General features: G+C 42.7%; 1 protein-coding gene across 1 annotated transcript in view; it reads right to left on the reverse strand.

Annotated features, from left to right (window-relative positions):
* Nucleotides 1-23527, reverse strand: part of PLXNA2 (plexin A2) — a 343686-nt gene that overhangs the window by 12735 nt on the left and 307424 nt on the right. Inside the window, exons 21-26 of the mRNA XM_077295198.1 lie at nucleotides 20710-20852; nucleotides 19371-19639; nucleotides 9311-9377; nucleotides 6302-6448; nucleotides 5767-5926; nucleotides 4934-5037 (exon numbers count right to left, since the gene is read on the reverse strand). Coding sequence (XP_077151313.1) covers nucleotides 4934-5037; nucleotides 5767-5926; nucleotides 6302-6448; nucleotides 9311-9377; nucleotides 19371-19639; nucleotides 20710-20852 — 890 coding nt within the window. The remainder of the gene's footprint in view (nucleotides 1-4933; nucleotides 5038-5766; nucleotides 5927-6301; nucleotides 6449-9310; nucleotides 9378-19370; nucleotides 19640-20709; nucleotides 20853-23527) is intronic.

Consider the following 23527-nt stretch of genomic DNA (forward strand, 5'->3'; position numbering starts at 1 on the left):
TTTTGGCAGCCCACTAGCCCTTACTTCAACCATCTTACAGCCCCAAAGTTCGTGTCCTCATTGACTTCCATAGGGTTCGGGTTCAAGTGTGGGAAGAGTTCTGAAACCAGAACTGAACTTTGGACTAAAGTTCGGTTGAACCTGAATATCCATGGGTCAGCTAATCCCCTTTCATGTGTTATAGTCCACACATGGATATTGCTCTGTGATTGAACCTTTGTCAAACTATGCACTTTACTTAGAAATCATACATTACCAGATGGATTTCTCAGGGAAAACTGGCGAGTGTCAATTCTAATCAAGACGAGCCACCAGCAATCCTTTTAGAAGTAATGACAGGGTCCCCCAATAAAGAGTCATCACATTAAACACACATCATCTCATTTCATAGGGTATTGAATGTGGAGATGTGAAACCTCAGCTAAGTGGCAATGATGCTGCATTATTGCTGATCCCTTACTTAAAGTAATAAGTCTGTAACAGAATTAAGTCTAACTCGAGCGCCCTTTCAGCAGGAATTAATGCACTTCTTGGGTCTCTATCGGTTATAGATTATGTCCGAAGTGAATTACATCAGAAATAGCCAAAAGTCAAGTGTTCCCATTCTTGATGGAAAATTAATATACAGATGAGTTAAAGGCCTCACACATTTGTATCTCATGAAAAATTCCTTTTTGTTTGGTCAATTTGTTGGTTGAGAATCAGGTTTTTGTGTGATAGGAGCTTGCAGTATGAGCACAGGTTATATCGCGGAAGGGTAATCACTTGGGGAAAACAAAGGCTTATCGGTGATCTTATTACAATGTACAAGTGTATGAAGGGACAGTACAGAGATCGTTCTAATGATCACCTAATCCTGCAATGATGGCCATGGAAAGAAGGTTTAATCTTCTTCACAGACTTAGATTCTTTACAGTAAGAGCAGTGACACTATGGAACTATCTGCCTCATGATGCTGTAATGGTTGATTAGCTACAAAAGATCAAGGAGGGCCTGGATGCTTTTCTTAATAAAATCTACTATAACGAGTTAGGGGTAAATCCTTGTGACCTTGTCAGTGAACTAGTGGGATTGCCAGACTAGTCGACTTGGAGGCTGTTAGCATTGGCCTCGAATAGTGTTTCCTTCCTCTGGATCAGCATGTTAGAATTAGGCTACAGGCACACGGTGCCTATTTCAGGCAGATTCCGCCTGGAACCTGCCTGGAGAAGACCTAAACAATAATTAATATATGCACGGCACTGTCAAAATGACTTGCTGTGCACAAGTTCAGTCTTTTAGAACGTCTTGTAACAGCTTCAGGCTACGGAAGCCGTGAAACGGCTAAAAGAAATACTAGCTGTACTACCCGGCTTCGCCCGGGTTAATGACTGCTGTTAGCAAAATAGAATGTGTTAACAAAAATGTATTCTGCACACAAAAACCACAAAACAAATAGATAGAAATGTAATTATTAAAAGGCAAAAACTAAGCTAATAGAAGCATTTCACAACATATATTAGCTTTGTTATACTGAGAATGTCTTTGTTGCCTATATTAACCAATCAGAGCTCAGGTTAATTAACTGTAGCAAAATAGAAGCTGAGCTGTGATTGGTTGCTATTGGCAGCCTGATAAATCCCCAGCCAACAGGAAGCCCACCCCCTGGCAGTATATATTAGCTTACACATACACATAATAGACAGGTCATGTGACTGACAGCTGCCGTATTTCCTATATGGTACATTTGTTGCTCTTGTAGTTTGTCTGCTTATTAATCAGATTTTTATTTTTGAAGGATAATACCAGACTTGTGTGTGTTTTAGGGCGAGTTTCATGTGTCAAGTTGTGTGTGTTGAGTTGCGTGTGGCGACATGCATGTAGCGACTTTTGTGAGATGAGTTTTGTGTGGCGACATGCGTGTAGCAACATTTTGTGTGTCGAGTTGCATGTGACAGGTTAGTGTAGCAAGTTGTGTGCAGCAAGATTTGTGCATGGCGAGTTTTGCGCGTGGCGAGTTTTATGTGTGGTGCGTTTTGAGTATGTGCAAGTTTTGTGTGAGGCAACTTTTGCATGTGGTGCAACTTTTGTACATGTGGCAATTTTTCTGTGTGTGCAAGTTTTGCATGAGGTGAGTTTTCCATGAGGTGAGTTTTGCACGTGTGGCGAGTTTTGCGTGAGCCTAGTTTTGCATATGGCGAGTTTTGCATGTAGCGAGTTTTGCGCGTTGCGAGTTTTGAGTGGTGACTTTTGTGTTTCGACTTTTATGTGGCGAGGTTGGTGTGTGTGTGGTGAAATGTGTGCTGAGGGTCGTATATGTGTTCAAGCACGTGGTAGTGTGTGGCGCATTTTGTGTTTGTGTTCATATCCCCGTGTGTGGTGAGTATCCCATGTCGGGGCCCCACCTTAGCAACTGTACGGTATATACCCTTTGGCGCCATCGCTCTCATTCTTTAAGTCCTCATTGTTCACATCTGGCAGCTGTCAATTTTCCTCCAACACTTTTCCCTTCACTTTTTCCCCATTATGTAGATAGGGGCAAAATTGTTTGGTGAATTGGAACGCGCGGGGTTAAAATTTCACCTCACAACATAGCCTATGACGCTCTCGGGGTCCAGACGTGTGACTGTGCAAAATTTTGTGGCTGTAGCTGCGACGGTGCAGATGCCAATCCCGGACATACACACATACATACATACACACATTCAGCTTTATATATTAGATATACCTGTATGTAATCTCCTGTATATAGTATATACCTGTGTGTCATCTCGCCTATATATAGTATATATCTGTGTGTCATCTCCTCCTGTATATAGTATATACCTGTATGTCATCTCCTCCTATACATAGCATATACCTGTATGTCATCTCCTCCTGTATATACTATATACCTGTAGGTAATCTGCTCCTGTATATAGTATATACCTGTGTGTCATCTCCTCCTGTATATAGTATATACCTGTATGTCATCTCGTCCTGTATGTAGTATGTACCTGTATGTCATCTCCTCCTCTATATAGTATATACCTGTGTGTCATCTCTCCTGTATATAGTATATATCTGTGTGTCATCTCCTCCTGTATATAGTATATACCTGTGTGTCATCTCCCCTGTAAATAGTATATACCTGTGTGTCATCTCCTCCTGTATATAGTATATATCTGTATGTCATCTCCTCCTGTATTAGACCTCGTTCACACGTTATTTGGTCAGTATTTTTACCTCAGTATTTGTAAGCTAAAATGGCAGCCTGATAAATCCCCAGCCAACAGTAAGCCCACCCCCTGGCAGTATATATTAGCTCACACATACACATAATAGACTGGTCATGTGACTGACAGCTGCCGGATTCCTATATGGTACATTTGTTGCTCTTGTAGTTTGTCTGCTTATTAATCAGATTTTTATTTTTGAAGGATAATACCAGACTTGTGTGTGTTTTAGGGCGAGTTTCGTGTGTCAAGTTGTGTGTGTTGAGTTGCGTGTGGCGACATGCATGTAGGGACTTTTGTGAGATGAGTTTTGTGTGGCGACATGCGTGTAGCAACTTTTTGTGTGTCGAGTTGCATGTGACAGGTTAGCGTTGTGTGCAGCAAGTTTTGCGCATGGCGAGTTTTGCGCGTGGCGAGTTTTATGTGTGGTGCCTTTTGAGTATGTGCAAGTTTTGTGTGAGGCAACTTTTGCATGTGTTGCAACTTTTGTGCATGTGGCAATTTTTCTGCGTGTGGCAATTTTTCTGCGTGTGCAAGTTTTGCGTGTGGCGAGTTTTCCATGAGGTGAGTTTTGCACGTGTGGCGAGTTTTGCATGTAGAGAGTTTTGCGCGTGGCGAGTTTTGAGCGGCGACTTTTGTGTTTCTACTTTTATGTGGCGAGGTTGGTGTATGTGTGGTGAAATGTGCGCTGAGGGTGGTATATGTGTTCGAGCACGTGGTAGTATGTGGCGCATTTTGTGTGTGTGTTCATATCCCCGTGGTGGTGTGGTGATTATCCCATGTTGGGGCCCCACCTTAGCAACTGTACAGTATATACTCTTTGGCGCCATCGCTGTCATTCTTTAAGTCCCCCTTGTTCACATCTGGCAGCTGTTAATTTGCCTCCAACACTTTTCCTTTCATTTTTTCCCCATTATGTAGATAGGGGCAAAATTGTTTGGTGAATTGGAAAGCGCGGGGTTAAAATTTCACCTCACAACATAGCTTTGATGCTCTCAGGGTCCAGACGTGTGACTGTGCAAAATTTTGTGCCTGTAGCTGCGACGCCTCCAACACTTTTCCTTTCACTTTTTCCCCATTATGTCGATAGGGGCAAAATTGTTTGGTGAATTGGAAAGCGCGGGGTTAAAATTTCACCTCACAACATAGCCTATGACGCTCTCGGGGTCCAGACGTGTGACTGTGCAAAATTTTGTGGCTGTAGCTGCGACGGTTCAGATGCCAATCCCGGACATACATACATACATACATACATACACACACACACACATTCAGCTTTATATATTAGATAGATCTATAAAAAGTAGAGATGCCAGTACAACAGCCGACGCAAAAACAATTAATAAGACGCATCAGGAAAAACATACTGTAGAGAGAAGATACATCTTTTAATGGCCCTACATTAGGATATGTAACTTTATTGCTAACATTTCAATTACAGGTAATTTATTTGGCGGCATGGTATGGAAAATTACCGGATTTAATAGATCACTATAAAAGAGCAAAATACCACTGCTGGATTTTTGTTTTCCTCTCATTGACAGACCTCAAAAGTTCCTCTTTGACAGCACTCCTGACCTGGTCATTCTTAACATCATTGGTCTCCAGCTGGGAGTCACCAACCGTGCTGGAACTACAACTCCCAGCGTATTGTAACTAAGTGCTTTGATTGCAGCTTGCTAAGCACAGATCTACTACTCCGGATTACACAAATCAGAATTCCTGTGTAGCTAAAGTACCTGGTAGTGCATGAGTGTGTTCAGCCTTTTCCAGTCTCCTTCTATCTTGGTTGTGATGTCTTCATCTTGTAGGACCACCCTTGCTATGCGACCTTGTCTCCATTCTGTTTAGGGGTGACACAAAAGACAATTCATATATGATCAAATTCCTGACTACTCTGCATGTTGCCTGAGCTCGTAACGAAATGCAGAAGCAGCTGGACCCGTCATGGCCACGCAGCAATGAATGCCCCTTAGGGTTCTTTCACACATTAGTCTTTTTGATACGTATGCTATCTGCCATTTTGCGTAAAGATCAAAGACCCATTACAATGAATGTAGGTTTTTTTTTTTGCAAACTAAATTTCAGCAAAGAAATAAAATAAAATGGAGACATGTTCTACTTTGATCCGTGTTACGGATCAAACTCGTCAATGGCCCCGTGATAAAAAAATGGCTACCACACAGATGTCACTACGTGATGCCTGTATATTACTGTTTATTGTGTAGGAGAAGATAAGATTTTTTTTTCTCCTTATGAGAAATACAGATGCTACAAAAATTGTAAAAACTGTCACAAGGAACAAAAATGACTCCAGCACACTGAAAAAAAAAACAGATAATTTTTCAGAAAGAAAAACTGATGTGTGAAACCAATAAGGCACCGATCTGAAAGGAAAATCTTAAAATTGCTGGTGGATTCGGAAATGAGCCTAACATTTCTTCCAATTGTTTATCTCCTTAAGATCTGAATTGTGGCCCACAGAAGGTAAGAGAATGTGATCATCGTGCTGTCCGTGCCTTACGGTGCGATTCCAGTCTAATTACTGCCGCTATGTAACTGTACAGCATACCCAAGTCCATGTCCACAGCTCTCGGCCGCTGAGAATACGGCACATTCTTGTAGACCGCATCCAAGATCTTCTCCTTCACCTGAGTGATAGTGTCACAGTTTAAGGCCTTTACTGGTATCTCTGGGCTATTTTCATTGTCTGGGTTCACACAGTTCAGGATCTGCAGGGAAACAATGAGTGAAGTGGTTAAATTAAGTGGAAATGTCACTTGGCCAGGCCTATGATGCTGACACCTGGGTGACCTGTTTAGTTAACACTGCAATCAGCTGCTATAAGAGAGTATTTAAAGGGTATATTCACATGTGCCAGATTTGTTGAAGAGTTTTGTGCGACCTTAATTCATGCACAGCTACAGAAAGAACCCCAAGTATAGAAAGGGTTTTATGGCAGCTGTCCTTTCTACATCTGCCACATGTGAATGTATCTTAGTACAGTGTAGAATGAATGTTATTTTGTGACATCTCCCACAGAGGGCAGCAGCGCACTGCTTTGTGTAACTTAGCTGCTCCCTCTTGTGGACGATAACAATAATTACCAGTGTTTTGTACTCAATCTGCTGACGAATCAGCTTATCTTCACTCAATGAATAGCGGGCTTCTCCAGTGATTGAATCGATAGGTCCTTTTTCCATCTGCTGCTTAATGGCACAATGTAACATAAACAGGGGCTCCCCTGCACATTCCTAAAAAAACAACAAAATAAGCATTCATATCCCACCAATGATTTAAATATCATTTAAAATCATAAAATACTTTACAACTGATGTTGGTTTTAACAACAAGCCTAGGAAAGAGTGAATAAATCTTCAATTAGGAGAAGCGTGAAGTCATAGACACATTCAGACATCCATTTTCCATGTACCTGTTCTATCCATATAGAAAAAAAAAGGAGCAATATCGGTTTTTTTTTTACGTGAGCTACAAATCATTACCACCCAAGTCTATTGGCCAGTGAGAAATCACTGACAGCGAGCACTGTCATTAGTGTGCAATCTGTGTGCTGTCTATTCTTAACATTGTCATGTATCAGAGAAGCAGATGACACTCAGATTTGAAACACTCATAAAAATCGGACTGTTTTAGCGTACCAGAAGAATCACAGCCATCTGAATGAGGTCTTATTCTGATTTTTTCATTCTACAACTACACATTACATACAGCCATGGCTAAAAGTGTTGGCAACCTTAACATTGTTCCAGAAAATGAAGTATTTATCCCAGAAAATTATTGCAATTACACAGGTTTTGTTATACACGTTTATTTCCTTTGTGTGTATTGGACAACACAAAACAGAGAAAAAAGGCAAATTGGACATCATTTCACACAAAACCCCAAAAATGGTCCGGACAAAATAGTTGCCACCTTTTCAACATTGTGGATAGCAACTTTATGATGCTCGATCAAACTCACCTGTAGCAAGTAACAGGTGTGGGCAATATGAAAATTACACCTGAAACCAGATAAAAAGGGGAGAAGTTGACTCAATCTTTCCATTGTGTGTCACCCTAAGCATGGAGATGAGAAGCAAAGTGAAGACTTGAGAACCAAAATTGTTGAAAAATATCAACAATCTCAAGGTTACAAGTCCATCTCCAGTGATCTTGATGTTCCTTTATCCACGGTGCGGAACATAATCAAGAAGTTTACAACCCATGGCACTGTAGCTAATCTGCCCAGACGCGGATGGCAGAGAAAAACTGACGAAAGGTTGCAACGCAGGATAGTCCAGAAGGTGGATAAGCAGCCCCAATCAAGTTCCAAAGAAAGTCAAGCTGTGCTGCAGGCTCAGGGTGCCTCAGTATCAGCGCGAACTATCTGTCAACATTTAAATGAAATGAAACGATATGGCAGGAGACCAATGAGGACCCCACTGCTGACACAGAGACCAAAATGTACGTTACTCAAAATCCTTCTGGGAAGTGTCTTGTGGACAAATCAGACCAAAATAGAGCTGTTTGGTAAAGTAAATCATTTAACTATTTAGTGAATGAGGTCCACAAAGAAAAGAACACAGTACCTACAGTCAAATATGGGGGAGGTTCAAATATGCTTTAGAGTTATTTTGCTGCCTCTGGCACTGGGTGCCTTGACTGTGTTTAAAGCATCGTGAAATCTGAAGATTTCCAGTATTTTTGGTTGCAAAGTAGTGCCCAGTGTCAGAAAGCTGGATTTGTGTCCTATGTCATGGGTCTTTCAGCTGGATAATGACCCCAAACATCTTCAAGAAGCACCCAGAAACGGATGAAAATAAAGCACTGCAGAGTTCTGAAGTGGCCAGCAATAGTTCCGGATCTAAATTCCATTGAACGCCAGTGGAGAGATCTTAAAATTGCTGTTGGATGAAGGCACCCTTCAAATATGTCAGACCTGGAGCAGTTTACAAAAGAAGAATGGCCCAAAATTCCAGCTTCCAGTTGTTGTTGATGGTTACAGGAAGCGATTGATTGCAGTTATTTATTCCAAATATTAAGTTGAGGGTGCCAACAATTTTCTCTGGCCCATTTTTGGGGTTTTGTGTGAAATTATGTCTCATTTGCTTTTTTCTCTGTTTGTTTGTGTTCCAATACACACAATGGAAATAAACATGGGGATAACAAAACACGTGTAATTGCAATAATTTGCTGGGAGAAATACTTCATTTTCCTGAACAAGGATGCAGCACTGTCAGCCATGACTGTATATGTGACATGTAAGAGGCCGTGTTCACACTACAGACATACCCAAATCTACAGTATGTCATTTCTAGGCTTCAGTCTACACGGTTTTTACAATTAGAAATGAAGAAGATTTCACATTAAATGTATTCTTTTTATTTTGTACTGCCAAAAATAAGTTAAAAACCTATATGTTTAATGTATGCAGACAAAAACAATGACTGTAATGGAAAAAAAGAAATGTCATGCATTCATTTTTTGGAGGGCAGAGAATCATAGGTGACAATGCTATTCTGTCCTCCAAAAAAAACCAAACATGCTGACTTAGGACTCATTCACCCGTCAGTTTTTCATGTACGAGTGCAATCTGCTTTATTTTTTTTTTGCCTATGACATGTCTGTGATTTTCTACAGACCAAAAGTTCTGTGCAAAATCCTGTCTATGTTCCGTGCCAAATGAAAGTCTATGGGTCCATGAAAACTTTTTTTTTCTCATCAGTGAAAAAAATTATAAAACGCCCACCAATCTGATGAATATCAAAGATTTAACTCTCTCCGTTTTTCCCGTACCTCAAAATTCAGACGTCAGGGTTTTTTTGAGGTACAAGAAAAATGGACAGTTTCATCAGTGATTTTCACTGATGAGAAAAAAAAAAGTTTCTCCACTTTCTCCCGCCAGTCAGTGAAAAATGGACTGCGCAGATAATTTTCTGCTTGCCTGTTTCTGCTGGCCAGAGAGCATAAGCGCCATGTGAAGAATGATGTCATGTATGATGTCACAGATCTGTGAACAATCCATATAACTGTATCTGTACGTAAGACGGGGAGGAATCCGCTCATTGAATAAATACTGGGTGGATGTGAGGCCATGAGACACTACAATTGGTTTACCTTAAGGAATTTGTGCAGGAGGAAAGCAAACCAGTTAGTCAGCATCTTCTCTGCCACCGACTCTGTCCTGAAGGAAGAAAAATGCAGGATTACAAGGTGCCGTCACCGCACACACATCAGCATTGTCACCAACCATGACCCTACTTGCCACATTTATTGTTTCGGGGATCTCTGAAAGCGTATGATTACATGAAGGCTATCATGAATGGATTATCATTAGCAAGTGACATGATTTTGTAATCATTTTTGGGCGAGACTATTTTGGCAGAATGTTTAGTAATGTGTGTCCATGTAAAAGCTGGAGAGGAGAATTGTTTTCCAGCTAAAGGCCTCTTTATCACTGGAGGGTGGTGGGTAACTGACAGACTGACAGCTTTATTGTACTGCTGGGCTAAGATAAGCAGATTTCACACTGACAAAAGCAAAAGAGCATTGTAGGCAGCCTATGCAAGGTCATAACATGAATGCTGCATAATACCACAGACTAGGTACCTACTACTACACAGTGATAACAGCAAAATATCGAAGAGCCCCCAAAATGTCATTAGCAATTACTACAACGCCTGTATATCAGCTGGAAACAGGAAAAACGACATCACAGTCAACCCTCCCAGGGCTGCCAATGGCTCCAACAGTCCTCCTCGCCATGTAATACCCACTTGGTCAACTGCGATCAGGTATATACCACTATGCTGCATGGGATGAGTGTTTGCGGCATATACTCATATACTGCTACGTCTGTGTTCACACTGGCTCCGAGATGGTATGCTGGGGTTTTCGTGTTGGTGATGTTTAGGGTAAAGCTGGAAATCACTGGTTTGGAGTCACTACAGATACAATTTAGGGCATCACCTTCTGGGTTATCAATCAAGTCTTGATAGAAGTCGTATAGTTATATTGTAACAACCCTCTTGATTGGCTACACGCAAAAAGTTTATCTAACTGAAATGGTGATTAAAAACAGGCCACTCTTAAAGGGAATCTGTCAGCAGGTATTTGTTATTTAATCTGCGAGCAGCATGATGTAGGGGCAGAGAGCCTGATTCCAGTGATGTATCACTTGCAGGGCTGCATCTAGTTTCAATAAAATCAGTGTTTTATCAGCAGGAGATTATCACTAGTAGACTAGTTGTCTTGTGTAATTTAGTCCTCCTGTTCTGTGTAACCCCACCCCCAGCACTGATTGGCAGACCTCTCAGTATATGCAGTGTCCTCAGAAATCTTCCAATCAGTGATGTGGGCGGGGTTATACAGAGCTCAGCATTCAGAGAAGTGGCAGATCTACAGCAGATAAAACAGGGATTTTATCAAAACTGTAGCAAACAGTTCAGTAAGTGATACATGGCTGGAATCAGGGTCTCTGCCTGGACATCATCCTGCTATCAGATTAAATAACAACAACCTGGTGACAGATTCCCTTTAAGCCACTTGCCAGGCAGTTTAGAAGAATGTGATCAGATCGCTTACATCCATGGATTTACGTTTCCACTGTCAATAAACTACCATGCATGAGATTTTGTTGTAGAGTAACATCATGCGTCTCCCCGTCCATGATGATCGCCGTTCTGTGTAAATGAATGGACCTGGTTGAGGCTCCCCCCAGCGCTGGGAAGGGGGCTTATAATGCATACAATAAGTGGGCTTTGTCCTTCTTCTCATGTTGTTAATCCTGTGCAAGCCGTTCACACTTCATGTTAAGCTTCACAAAAGGAAGAACAAATCTGCCTTTCAAAAAGCGGCTGTAATTTTTTTTTCCTGAGCTGCGTGATTTTCAAAACCCCAGAGATTATTCCAACAAATCTCTGCTTTTCTATATTCTTCCCGGCACAGCGGCCGTAATTATTACATTTCTTTTCTCGTCTTAACGAAAAAGGAACGCGCCCCACAGAGCGTTCAGCCACTGAAAAGGGAGGAGAGGTGCGGGATTTATTACTGTGGGCTACGCATTTTAACCCTTGCAACCGTAAATGGCTACAGGTGATCGGAATGGATAATGGGGACGTGCGCTACATGCCGGAGCGAAAAGTGAAATATCTCATATATAAAACACAAACTCCGGGAAAAAAGACGTTTGTGCACCGGGTGAGGGAAAACTAGACATGCGGGGGAATGAAAGTTTAATGTAGAAATGTAAGTAAATAACTCATGAAGAGCTGCGGTGGGCAGCTCTGGACTCAAAAATAGTGTTCAGTATGAGAAAGGTGACTCTGTTCCTGTTCAACAACACAGGGTCATCTTTTACAATGCGTTTTGGGGCAGGGAGAAGACGCACAATGTGACAATTTATCCTCCACTAGAGATCCATTTCATCGTCTAGGATCGGACCTAATGGCTCATGTGTCTGAATACTGCACGTCGCTCCATAACACAATTTAGAGCGAACCTGGCCACCCGAATTATAGCGAATAATGACAGAGTATCGGAACATAGCACATGTTTCCTAGGAGGTGGCATTTGGTCTTTCGTCACTTGCTTTGCCTTTCTAACCCTGCGCTGCTTATTCCCCCTGGTCACGCACACCATCGTCAGCAGCCTCCCACCCTGTCCTCCCCCAATCCTCTACGGACTTCACCCCGCCACCTTATTCAAGAAAACTGTCTGCCTCCGTATCCCGTCACCAAACAAATTTCATTTTGAAACAACCAAGCATGTAATTAAATTGCCGGAATACGACTGTGGATTTTTATTCTCTCCCTTCACTGTGTATTCTCCCTCAGGCCACGACTGATCTTTCCTGCTCCGCATTAATATTTACCGTTTCCCAAAAATAATGGATGTGTCCTTGCCGCGAGGCCTCAGGGGGGGCGGCACTGTTTGAGCCGCTGCATTGATGTAGTGTGGTCACAACAGGGTTAATCCATCTCCTTATTCCCCCAGCACTGAAAACGTCAATGGGAACAGCTCTTATTAATGGCAGAGAGGATGGGAATGATTTGCTTAGGAGAGGGGCTCCTCTACAGTGGCATTATATAAGCCTGGGGGATCCCGTCTCTGCAAACACTGACTCCCCCCATTTATGTTAGTAGTGGGTCCGGGCGACAGTTCAGCCGCTGTCCTCTAGAGACACATCCACGCATTGATAAGCGCTTTCATATGCCCCATTACGGAATTTCTGCAAGATAAGTGTTAGTCATTGCATGCTGCTGGTTCTGAAGGGGTTACTCACGGGCGGAGGGTTAATATTTCTCATTCAGGCATATTTTTAGCCTCCTCAGTAAGAGTGATGAACTAATATTACGAGCTGGTAGTGGAAGCACAGACACCCCCTCCTTTCTCCTCTCTCCCACAATCCCCAGGGGAAATTAACAAGGATTCCATTATTGTGTCTTGTGGGACAGTTTCTGTGTTAGCGGACACGCGAGAATCTACGGCAATTTCCTGTGCACAGCGCCACACTTGTTGTGTTTGGAAGTGAAACCTGTGCCTGAGGGCAAACCTTTACACGACTGCGGGGCAAAGGTGGCCCAATTAAAGGTGGCCACCATGTATGATAACATTAACCGAAGCCTGTGGACCATAAACCAAGCCAAATGGAGTGTTCTTAGAGGCACACAAACTGTGGTTCTCCAGGCGCTGCTGCTCGGCATCCCTCATTGGGATAATATACAGGTCCTTCTCAAAAAATTAGCATATAGTGTTAAATTTCATTATTTACCATAATGTAATGATTACAATTAAACTTTCATATATTATAGATTCATTATCCACCAACTGAAATTTGTCAGGTCTTTTATTGTTTTAATACTGATGATTTTGGCATACAACTCCTGATAACCCAAAAAACCTGTCTCAATAAATTAGCATATCAAGAAAAGGTTCTCTAAACGACCTATTACCCTAATCTTCTGAATCAACTAATTAACTCTAAACCCATGCAAAAGATACCTGAGGCTTTTAAAAACTCCCTGCCTGGTTCATTACTCAAAACCCCCATCATGGGTAAGACTAGCGACCTGACAGATGTCAAGAAGGCCATCATTGACACCCTCAAGCAAGAGGGTAAGACCCAGAAAGAAATTTCTCAACAAATAGGCTGTTCCCAGAGTGCTGTATCAAGGCACCTCAATGGTAAGTCTGTTGGAAGGAAAAAATGTGGCAGAAAACACTGTACAACGAGAAGAGGTGACCGGAACCTGAGGAAGATTGCTGAGGAAGCAGTGGACTGAGTCTGGTGTGGAAACATCCAGAGCCACCGTGCACAGGCGTGTGCAGGAAATGGGCTACAGGTGCCGCATTCCCCAGGTAAAGCCACTTTTGAACCATAAACAGCGGCAGAAGCGCCTGACCTGGGCTACAGAGAAGCAGCACTGGACTGTTGCTAAGTGGTCCCAAGTACTTTTTTCTGATGAAAGCAAATTTTGCATGTCATTCGGAAATCAAGGTGCCAGAGTCTGGAGGAAGACTGGGGAGAAGGAAATGCCAAAATGCCTGAAGTCCAGTGTCAAGTACCCACAGTCAGTGATGGTGTGGGGTGCCATGTCAGCTGCTGGTGTTGGTCCACTGTGTTTCATCAAGGGCAGGGTCAATGCAGCTAGCTATCAGGAGATTTTGGAGCACTTCATGCTTCCATCGGCTGAAATGCTTTATGGAGATGAAGATTTCATTTTTCAGCACGACCTGGCACCTGCTCACAGTGCCAAAACCACTGGTAAATGGTTTACTGACCATGGTATTACTGTGCTCAATTGGCCTGCCAACTCTCCTGACCTGAACCCCATAGAGAATCTGTGGGATATTGTGAAGAGAAAGTTGAGAGACGCAAGACCCAACACTCTGGATGAGCTTAAGGCCGCTATTGAAGCATCCTGGGCCTCCATAACATCTCAGCAGTGTCACAGGCTGATTGCCTCCATGCCACGCCGCATTGAAGCAGTCATTTCTGCCAAAGGATTCCCGACCAAGTATTGAGTGCATAACTGAACATTATTATTTGATGGTTTTTTTGTTTGTTATTAAAAAACACTTTTATTTGATTGGACGGGTGAAATATGCTAATTTATTGAGACAGGTTTTTTGGGTTATCAGGAGTTGTAGGCCAAAATCATCAGTATTAAAACAATAAAAGACCTGACAAATTTCAGTTGGTGGATAATGAATCTATAATATATGAAAGTTTAATTGTAATCATTACATTATGGTAAATAATGAAATTTAACACTATATGCTAATTTTTTGAGAAGGACCTGTACATGCAGTATACAGAGCAGTAATGCAGTTACATTTCACATATTTCACTTTTTTTTTTTAAAGTTTCAACATTTGTGCGCAAAAAAATGTGCAAGTGTTGGCATTTTCACTCCAGTTTTTCCAAGTTCAGCCAAAATGAGGGTAGCTGGATGAGATGAGGGCAGGATGCCACGGCTCATCTAATTCATGACAAGCTCTGGAATTCCTTACGCCAAAAATTCCAGTTAGGAACTCAAGTAAGATTTGTGGTGCAGCACACAGAAAGGTGCACCCCACTTCGTCAGACACTCCTGATTCATTAAGAGGCGTGCGCCAATTGTCAGACACTCCTGATATGCGTGCGCCACTCGTCAGACGCTCATGATTCAATAAGAGGTGTGCACCAATCGTCAGATGCTCCTGATTCATTAAGAGGCATGTGCCGCTCGTCAGATGCTCCTGATTAAGAACCCTACGTCACTCGTCATACACTACTGATTCAATAAGAACCCTATGTCACTCGTCAGACGCTCCTGATTCATTAAGAACCCTACGTCACTCGCCAGACGCTCCAGATTCATTAAGAGGCATGCGCTACTCGTCAGAAGCTCCTGATTCATTAAGAGGCGTGCGCCACTCATCAGACGCTCCTGATTCATTAAGAGGCGTGTGCCACTCGTCAGACACTCCTGATTCATTAAGAACCCTACATCACTCGCCAGACACTCCTGAATCATTAAGAGGCGCCCGCCGCTCGTCAGACGCTCAGACTTTTTTTTAATGACCAAATACTTATTTTCCACCATACTGTAATTTGCAAAATTAATCTTGCCAAATCAGACAAGGTGATTTTCTGGATTTGTTTTTGTCTCTCATAGTTGTGGTCTACCTATGATGTCAATTACAGGCCTCTCTCATCTTTTTAAGTGGAACTTAAGTGAACTTGCACAATTGGTCGCTGACTAAATACTTTTTTCCCCACTGTCATTTCACGTGTGCCTCGGTGGTTAGCATTGCAGCCTTTCAGCGCTGGGTTCAAATCCCACCAAGGACAACATCTGCAAGGAGTTTGTATGTCCTCCCTGTGTTTGCGTGGGTTTCCTCTGGGGTCTCAGGTTTCCTCCTGCACTCCAAAGACATACTGATAGGGAATGTAGATTGTGAGCCCCAATGGGGACAGCGATGATAAAGTCTTAAAAGCGCTGTGGAATTAATGGCTTCATATAAATTTGTAAAATAAATAAATATTCAATGTTTGAATGTTTGTATATGTATATATTTAAATTGCACACCATACAAAGTATCAGGTCTCACATTTAAAACAAATTACAATGTACAGAAAATATGGAGAATACCTACTCTAGTATATCTGAATACACACATAGTGTCTACAGATCTGGGGTTAATCCAAGGATTACTGTATCACGGTACTTACAAGTCTTAGCTGTACTCCACATGTTATCCCGACATAGAAGAGAGAAAAGTGCTTCACTATTGACCATACAACCTTCATTGTCCTCCAAAGCATTGCTACGTCCCTCTGGAACAATGGCATTTCTAGTGGTAATTTTGCATTGTAAACTGTTCTGCTGCATGGGGTGTTACGACGGCCTTTCCACTTTATCTCACCGTAAGCCGTTTTCTTGAGCCTTCATCTCCCAACGGGGAACCAACTGCAATATGTGGCCAAATCGCTACATCCTAGGGGCTAATAAGAACGCTGGGCTATTTTAACAGGGAAGCCCATATATAATAAATATATAGTAAGATGATACTTTTATTTCTCATTTGCCAAACAATTTTTATCATGTATTAAGTCTAAATCTATAAAGTCTTGGGATATAGCGCTTATAAAGCAGATATCTTAGATACAGCACCGGCACACATGGGGCCAGATGAAAGGCATGTCTGCCGCCTTCCCACGAGATGGCTCCCAGAGAGCAGCCATGATAACGGTGCAGATCGGTCCTGATAAAGGGCAGCGTTATCATGTAGCCATTGCCGGACATGCAGTACAATGGAGAATGAGATATGAGGTGTAGATGGTTAGTGCTAATTCAGAGAATCGCTATTCTGCATCTCAGGGATAATGCTAAGGTCATGGGCTTTACATACGTATGTAACAGGGCTAGATTTGACATGGAGTCGCCTGTATAATCAGTAAGCGGTTCAGCGCCCTGTACTGGAGAACATTACCGATATAATGAATGCCTAATGCCGCATTATCTGTGGGCTGGCTGTTATATGCGAGTCTAGAGCGGCTGGCAGAAATGTCTGCTTATGCTAATCTGCTAAGTGTGCCTCTTTGGCCACTTGAAATGATGGGAGGTATGACGCTGGAAATGCATAATCAGTAGCCAAGCAGGAGTCGCTCTGAAAGCCGTGTTATCTGCACATCACTGTCAAAAGCTGGAGCGATGCCAGGAGGTTATCATTGGCACTTTAATTGTAAAAATTTAAATGAGAACATGAAAGCGGCACAATAAGTATTACCGAGTGCGGAGGAAGCTTTGTCAAGATTGCATCCTTGCTGTGAAGCATTCGGCTGCTTATAAAGTCAATTTGAGACGCTAATAACCTACCTGCTCAGACTGGGGCAGTGTGAGGAACATACTAAACAAGTAGAGCATAGGCATCTTGACCCACTTATCCCTGGTAATAATGCATGCCCACTGTTTACCTGCTATTGCTATTTCCCTGCCAGCTACGGGCTTAGATGTCTTACAATTGTAAGCAGCCCGTGGTCCTGACCTCCGAGAGGCTCACCGTGCTTGTCACAGGCTGATCCTCCGCTGACTCATGCTATCAGCATCTACTTGACGGAGCTGTCACTGCACCACCTGACCAAGGGCACCGCAATGACAGTGTGATCAGGAGGGATGGCAGCAAGGCTCTGATAATCAGGCTAAATTCTAACCCTGTCTACTTTATACAACCACGCTGCTATATAATTTCTCCTTGACAGTCATTTGTTATTGCAGGTTATCTGGAGAAAAGGTACAAATGTAGAAAAGCCCATCTGAGGCCACCAGTAACTGAAAGTCAGGACGTTATACTATTACCACTTCTTTAAAAGGGGTTGTCCAGAGAAAATAAGTTACTTCCGGATTTATCCAAAGAATTGGTGATAACTTGTTACTTGTGGGGGTCCGATCGCTGGTAGAATGGGGAACATTTACCCCATTAGTATGGAGCAGCCACATGTGACCTCCACTCCATTCATTCTCTATGGGGCTGCTGAGCGCTGCACTCACTTTTTGTGGCAGCTCCAGAGAATGAATGTCACAGGACTTGAGTGCCCAGACTGACGTGTCCTCTTGTAACGGGCATAAACGTTCCACCGATTAGCAAGTTTCCATCTATTCCACAAATAAGTGATAACTTGTTTTCAATGTTTAAAGGGAATCTTTCGCCCTTTCTACACAACTATTTATGTGTGCATGTAGTTCTTTTAAAGACAAGACCAACAATACCATTACATGGCCAGTCCGATCCAATTAACAATCCTCATTACTGGGAAATCAGCGTCTGAATTGATCTGCAAATGAGGTTGAATAACTATTTGTAGATCTGAAGCCTCTGTCACTCCAGCTCTTTTCCAGCCCAGTGTATCCGCATCCTGCTTGACTGACAGCCTCTATCTTGTGCGACAGCGGCTTCAGATCTAGTCTAATTTTCATATCAATGTAATCACAGATTTCTCAGTAAAGGGGGGATGGACTGTCATATAAAGTCATTGCTGACCTTTGTCTTTTAAGAAGCTACATATGCATATAAATAGTTTGGGGTATGTAATCCTGCTGGCAGATTCCCTTTAAGTTTGGGACTGAAGCTAGCAATACAGAATGCAAAATCCAAAGGAGTCAATCCTTGCAGAGAAGACATAGACTCCTGTCCCTGATTCTTTAAGGGCTCATCTGCCAAATTAGATGATTGCACAAAAGGGAATGTATGGATTCATGAGCTCTTGGTACAGATTGGGCCGTTGGGACTTCCACCTATGTCTCTGCTTCTATCACAAGACAATATCACATAATGCAAAGGAAGGACTGATGTCTCACCAGTCATGGAGCAATAAGATTGTGTATGATGGCCTGCAGGTACCGGATGCTCACATGATAAGTTGAAAACACGTATATACCGTAAGAAGAACAATTAGTGGCACTCAACGATCCTGTAAAATCCAATGTCTTTATTCAGAAAAACATGTTTAAAACTGGCTGTAGAGAGGGAAGGAGCACATGTGCGGCTTCCCTCTCTGCAGCCAGATTTAAATATGTTTTTCTGAAAGAAGATATTGGATTTTACAGGACGGGTGTGTGCCACTATTTGTTCTCCTCATATACATTAAATCTACAAGTGGATAGATTTTATTCATAACTTAAACAAATGTCTGGTGCTGAAAATGCTAAAAATCTTCAGAATTTCTGTGTGAATGTACCACAACGGAGTCCATAAGAACTATATATTATACATCTAGATAGCGATACATAAAATAAATCTACAATCATTAAAATGTGCACAATAGTCATTACTATGCATTGCTTATATAGCACCATCATGTTCCACAGCACTCTACAGACATTTTTATTGCCGTACCCATTGGGGGCTCATAATTTAAATTCCCTATCAGTATGACTTTGGAGTGTGGGAGGAAACTGGAGAATGCAAACATGGGGAAACTCCTTGTAGATGTTGTCCTTGATGAGATGTGAACCAGGATCCGAGTGCTGCAAGGCTGCAGTGCTAACTACTGAGCCACCGGACTGCCCTTGGTCATATAAATAAGGATAAAAGAAATCTTTATAAGTGTTGTATGGCAAGAACGAAAGGGGTGTAAAAAGTCAGGATTCGAGGAAGCGCTCCAAACAGCTTCCATGATCCCCATCCTTACCTTCGCAGCAGCAGCTTGGGGTGATTCTTGTTCTCTAGGTTCTTCTCAATCAAGTCTGAGAGAAGCTGTTTCAAGACATCTGTCGCATATTCAAGCTTCCCTTGCAAAGCCGTCATGATGAGCGAGGCCACGTTTCCTCTGTCACGCATGGAAAAACTACGCTGCATCTCCAGGGTGCGGATGAAAGTCAGTAGGAAAACCTTGTTGTTGATCAGCTGTGCAAAGAGCTTCAAGGCTTTCTCCACACTCTGTTGTCCATTGCCTTGAACCTAAAGGAATGGATGGAAGGATTAAGAGACTTTTATGACTACGGTTAACTGCTTGCATGCTGGAAGACAGTCAAAACAAAGGCATCGCTAAAGTTAGGATTTTTGTTGTAAAAATAAAACAAAGGGAAATGATGAATTGCTGCAAGGCTTCTAGAAATATACAATTGTCCATTGACTGGGAGACTGCATGTATAAATGGGAGAATGACACATGATTGTGAGGCAGCTATTGGACGATGCACTAAAGCGGACACATACACCTGGCGCTGTACAAGACAACAGTACAGTAGAAGTGCCATGTCTTCTACATATTCTTCATGCATAACCCAACCTTTCTGCAATGCCACCACTCTGCCTTTCTCATGTGAATTTCTAGCCCCCTCTTATCTGTACTTCCCTTGAGACACGTTTAATATTAGGTCATTACCTTCCCTGGAATTCATTACCGGCATCTCTGCAGCGACTCGCAGCTCGGCTGCAGTCCATCACAGTGGGTCAATGACCCATAGCTGTTCTGAGACACAGAGTTAACAGAAAACAGCCTGCGCCGGTAGCCAGAAAGATCCTGTCTGACATACACTACCTCCTGCATTTGCCAAGCTGCCTAGTAACTCATTGAGTGTACATGCATTGCCATAATGAAGGCGACGGATGCATGAGAGGTACCATCATCGACTGCAGGACAGGTAGACCCATCTTGAATATATCAGTATTACAATGCTCCTTAAGTTCATATCTAGCACATATATAGTATTGTCAGGGCCTTGAAACAGAATTCTTAGGCAGCCCTAATAGAAGTCTATAATACCTAATGTGACAAAAGTGAAAAAACTTGTTCAAGCAATATGTACTTCAAGCAGAAGAAGTCTAACATTTCTGGATACCTGCGCCCCAATTCATTTACACTGGACCTTGTGAAGGCAACCTGCACCTAAATATGGCAACTATGCTGTTTAAGTGCCGATTCCCAACAGTGATGAATGGACACAGGTTAGGTGTTAGCTGATGAGGATGTGCAACAATTCCATTTATCCCGACAGCTAAAAAGTTAAGAAATATGGCGACTCTAACCTCCAATTCTCGAAGCACAGGATGATCCTCTATTCCAGGAAAAAGCACTCTCATGGCATAGGTACGATAATCCAGGTAGGGAATACCTGAGCGATCCAGATCACTAGTCAATTCGTTGATATCGGTCTGTAATTCTGCAAAAGCTGAGAATGATAGAAAAGAAACAAGTAATTCACAGGGTCCGAGCCATCTAGAACTGCAGCACTTTAGACTTGGCTACTACTAAAATATTTGTAAAGTACATGAATACCACCTCAATGGCACAGACTAATAACACTTTATGCAACAACCAGTCTTATACTCTGTGCTAATGACATACAGTATAAAATAAAAATGTCTACATTCCCCTCTAAATGAATATTATTTCGAACAACACAACCCACCAAGACCAGACTACGCAAGGTTTGCCTGCATTCCGAAACAATGGAGGCACCTACGTCTGGATAGGAGATGTGGACAAAAATGGTGGAATATTTAGAATCTGAATAATTTGCTAGCACCTAACTGCAGATTTTCCATCACAAGTTCTATTCTGTTGCAGAAACAAGGCAGATTTAAATCTTTACCAAACATCCAGTCAAATTGGTGTCAAAATCTGCATAAAATCCATAAGAGTATTCATATTGTATATTTCATTGCAGATTTACTGTGTGAAAAAAAAGCAATAACGAGGGCTCACAGCAATAACCATTGTAAAGATGACCAAAATGTAAAGTGGTTCTCCACTGCTCTTCTTAAACGGGTGTTTTCAAGTTTAAACAGTATCCCCTATCCATGGGATATGGGACAATTTGCTGGGGTCCGACCACCGTGGCAATCATCATTCGCAAAAACCATGCTCACTACCGCTCCATTCACTCTTAATGGGAATGCTGGAGATCGCAGCGATCAGCTGATCTTCACCACTCCTATTGCAGTACACATGATCGACCTCTACTCCATTCAGCCAAGGACCTTTGGAGCCCTGATTCTCATGATCGTTGGGGACCACAGCAGTCAGACCTCCAGCGATCAGAAAATTATCCCTTATACTTTGGATTGAAAATAACGTTCAAACCTGAGAATACTCCTTTAAGTTACCCTTAAGCGGCCCAGTGTGGTGTCTTCTTGTTTAGACAGAATGTGAAGGCTACAGCCAATCAGTGGTCACTAACTGACAGTGGTGGTCACGTTACCTTGCATCTGCCCCCGTCCCCCGCTAAAAGCGATGCCAACAGAGATAGAGAACATACTACTGAGTGCAGGGGAACTTTGCTGGTCCAATAAGTGACAATAGGCTTTTATATTTCTTACACCATCAAGGGTCCATTAAATGGGTTGTCCACTACTCAAGACAACCCCTTCTCAATCCCTTTGTCACCACCACCCCTGAGTAAAATAATAACATAACACCTATAACAATATTACACCATCCCCGGCAGTGCATGGAGCATTAGAGGGGTTGTCCAACTTTGGTGACAATTATTTTATTTTTTTAACCTAAATGCATGTATTTGAGGCTCAAGATCATTTTTGGAATTCGGATTTTGTTAAAAAATTTGCTCCGTTTGCTTATCGCTAGCTCTTTGTTGTGGTCTGTGATCCTAAATCAGCAGGAGAGCCAGTGCTGACACCAATGGAATGGATCTGGTGCTTGAGGTGAGTATAAGTGTTCTTATTATACTGGGGGAGATATAGGAATAGAGAAGGAGTTGTCCACAGAGTAGTGGATTCCACCTTTCCCACGCCCCCCGCCCCAAGCATGGTGGAGGAGTTGGTTTTCTCCTGTCAGATAACTGCTCCTTCACTCCAATCCCAATGGCACCCTCTGTTACCCTCCCTTCCTTTGAGGTGCACTCTGTGCGCATCTACTCCCCCTCCAACTGGCTGTTATTTACCACCCCCCAGGGCCAGCCACCACCTTCTTTGACCACTTCACCACCTGGCTACTTTATTTCCTCTCCACTGACATCCCCACTATCATCTTGGGCCACTTCAACATCCCCATTGACACTTCCCTCTCAGCTGTCACTAAGCTTCAATCTCTCACTTCCTCCTTCAGCCTCACTCAATGGTCTCCTTCAGCCACTCACAAAGATGGCCACAGACTGGACCTCATCTACACTCGCCCCTGCTCCCTATCCAACCTCTCTAACTCACCTCTTCCTCTTTCTGACCACAACCTACTTACATTCTCTTCCCTCTTCACTCCAGGTCCACTCCACGAACTCGCACACCCTCGCAGAAATCTTAAAAACCTCGATCTACACTCACTGTCTGAATCCCTTCTCCCTCTTACAGACATAAGTTCCTTACACAATGCGGAAGCCGCTGCCACTCTATATAACACCACAATAGCTGCAGCTCTGGAATCAGTTCTCCCTCTCACACATACCAAAGCTCACAAAATCAATAGACAGCCCTGGCACACCAGCCTGACTAAAGAACTGAGAAGGGCTTCCAGGGTTGCTGGGCGGAGATGGAAAAGATCCCACTCCAACGAGGACTTCATCGCATTCAAACAGTCCCTCACTACTTTCAAGGCCACACTTGCCACAGCTAAACAAACCTATTTCTCATCTCTCATATCCTCCCTGTCTCACAACTCTAAACAACCATTCAACACCTTCAATTCTCTCCTCCATCCCCTAGCACCTCCCCCCTCTCCACTCATCTCAGCTGAAGACTTTGCCTCATTTTTCAAGCAGAAGATTGATAACATCAGAGTCAGTTTTGGTGGACAACCCCCAGAGCCCTTCTTCCTAACTGCCCAGCCCTCCACCTCCAAATCCAACTTCTCCACCATTACAGAAAATAAACTCTCCACTCTACTCTCAAG

The sequence above is a fragment of the Ranitomeya variabilis genome, chromosome 3 (genome assembly GCF_051348905.1).
Source record: "Ranitomeya variabilis isolate aRanVar5 chromosome 3, aRanVar5.hap1, whole genome shotgun sequence".
Taxonomy (NCBI): domain Eukaryota; kingdom Metazoa; phylum Chordata; class Amphibia; order Anura; family Dendrobatidae; genus Ranitomeya; species Ranitomeya variabilis.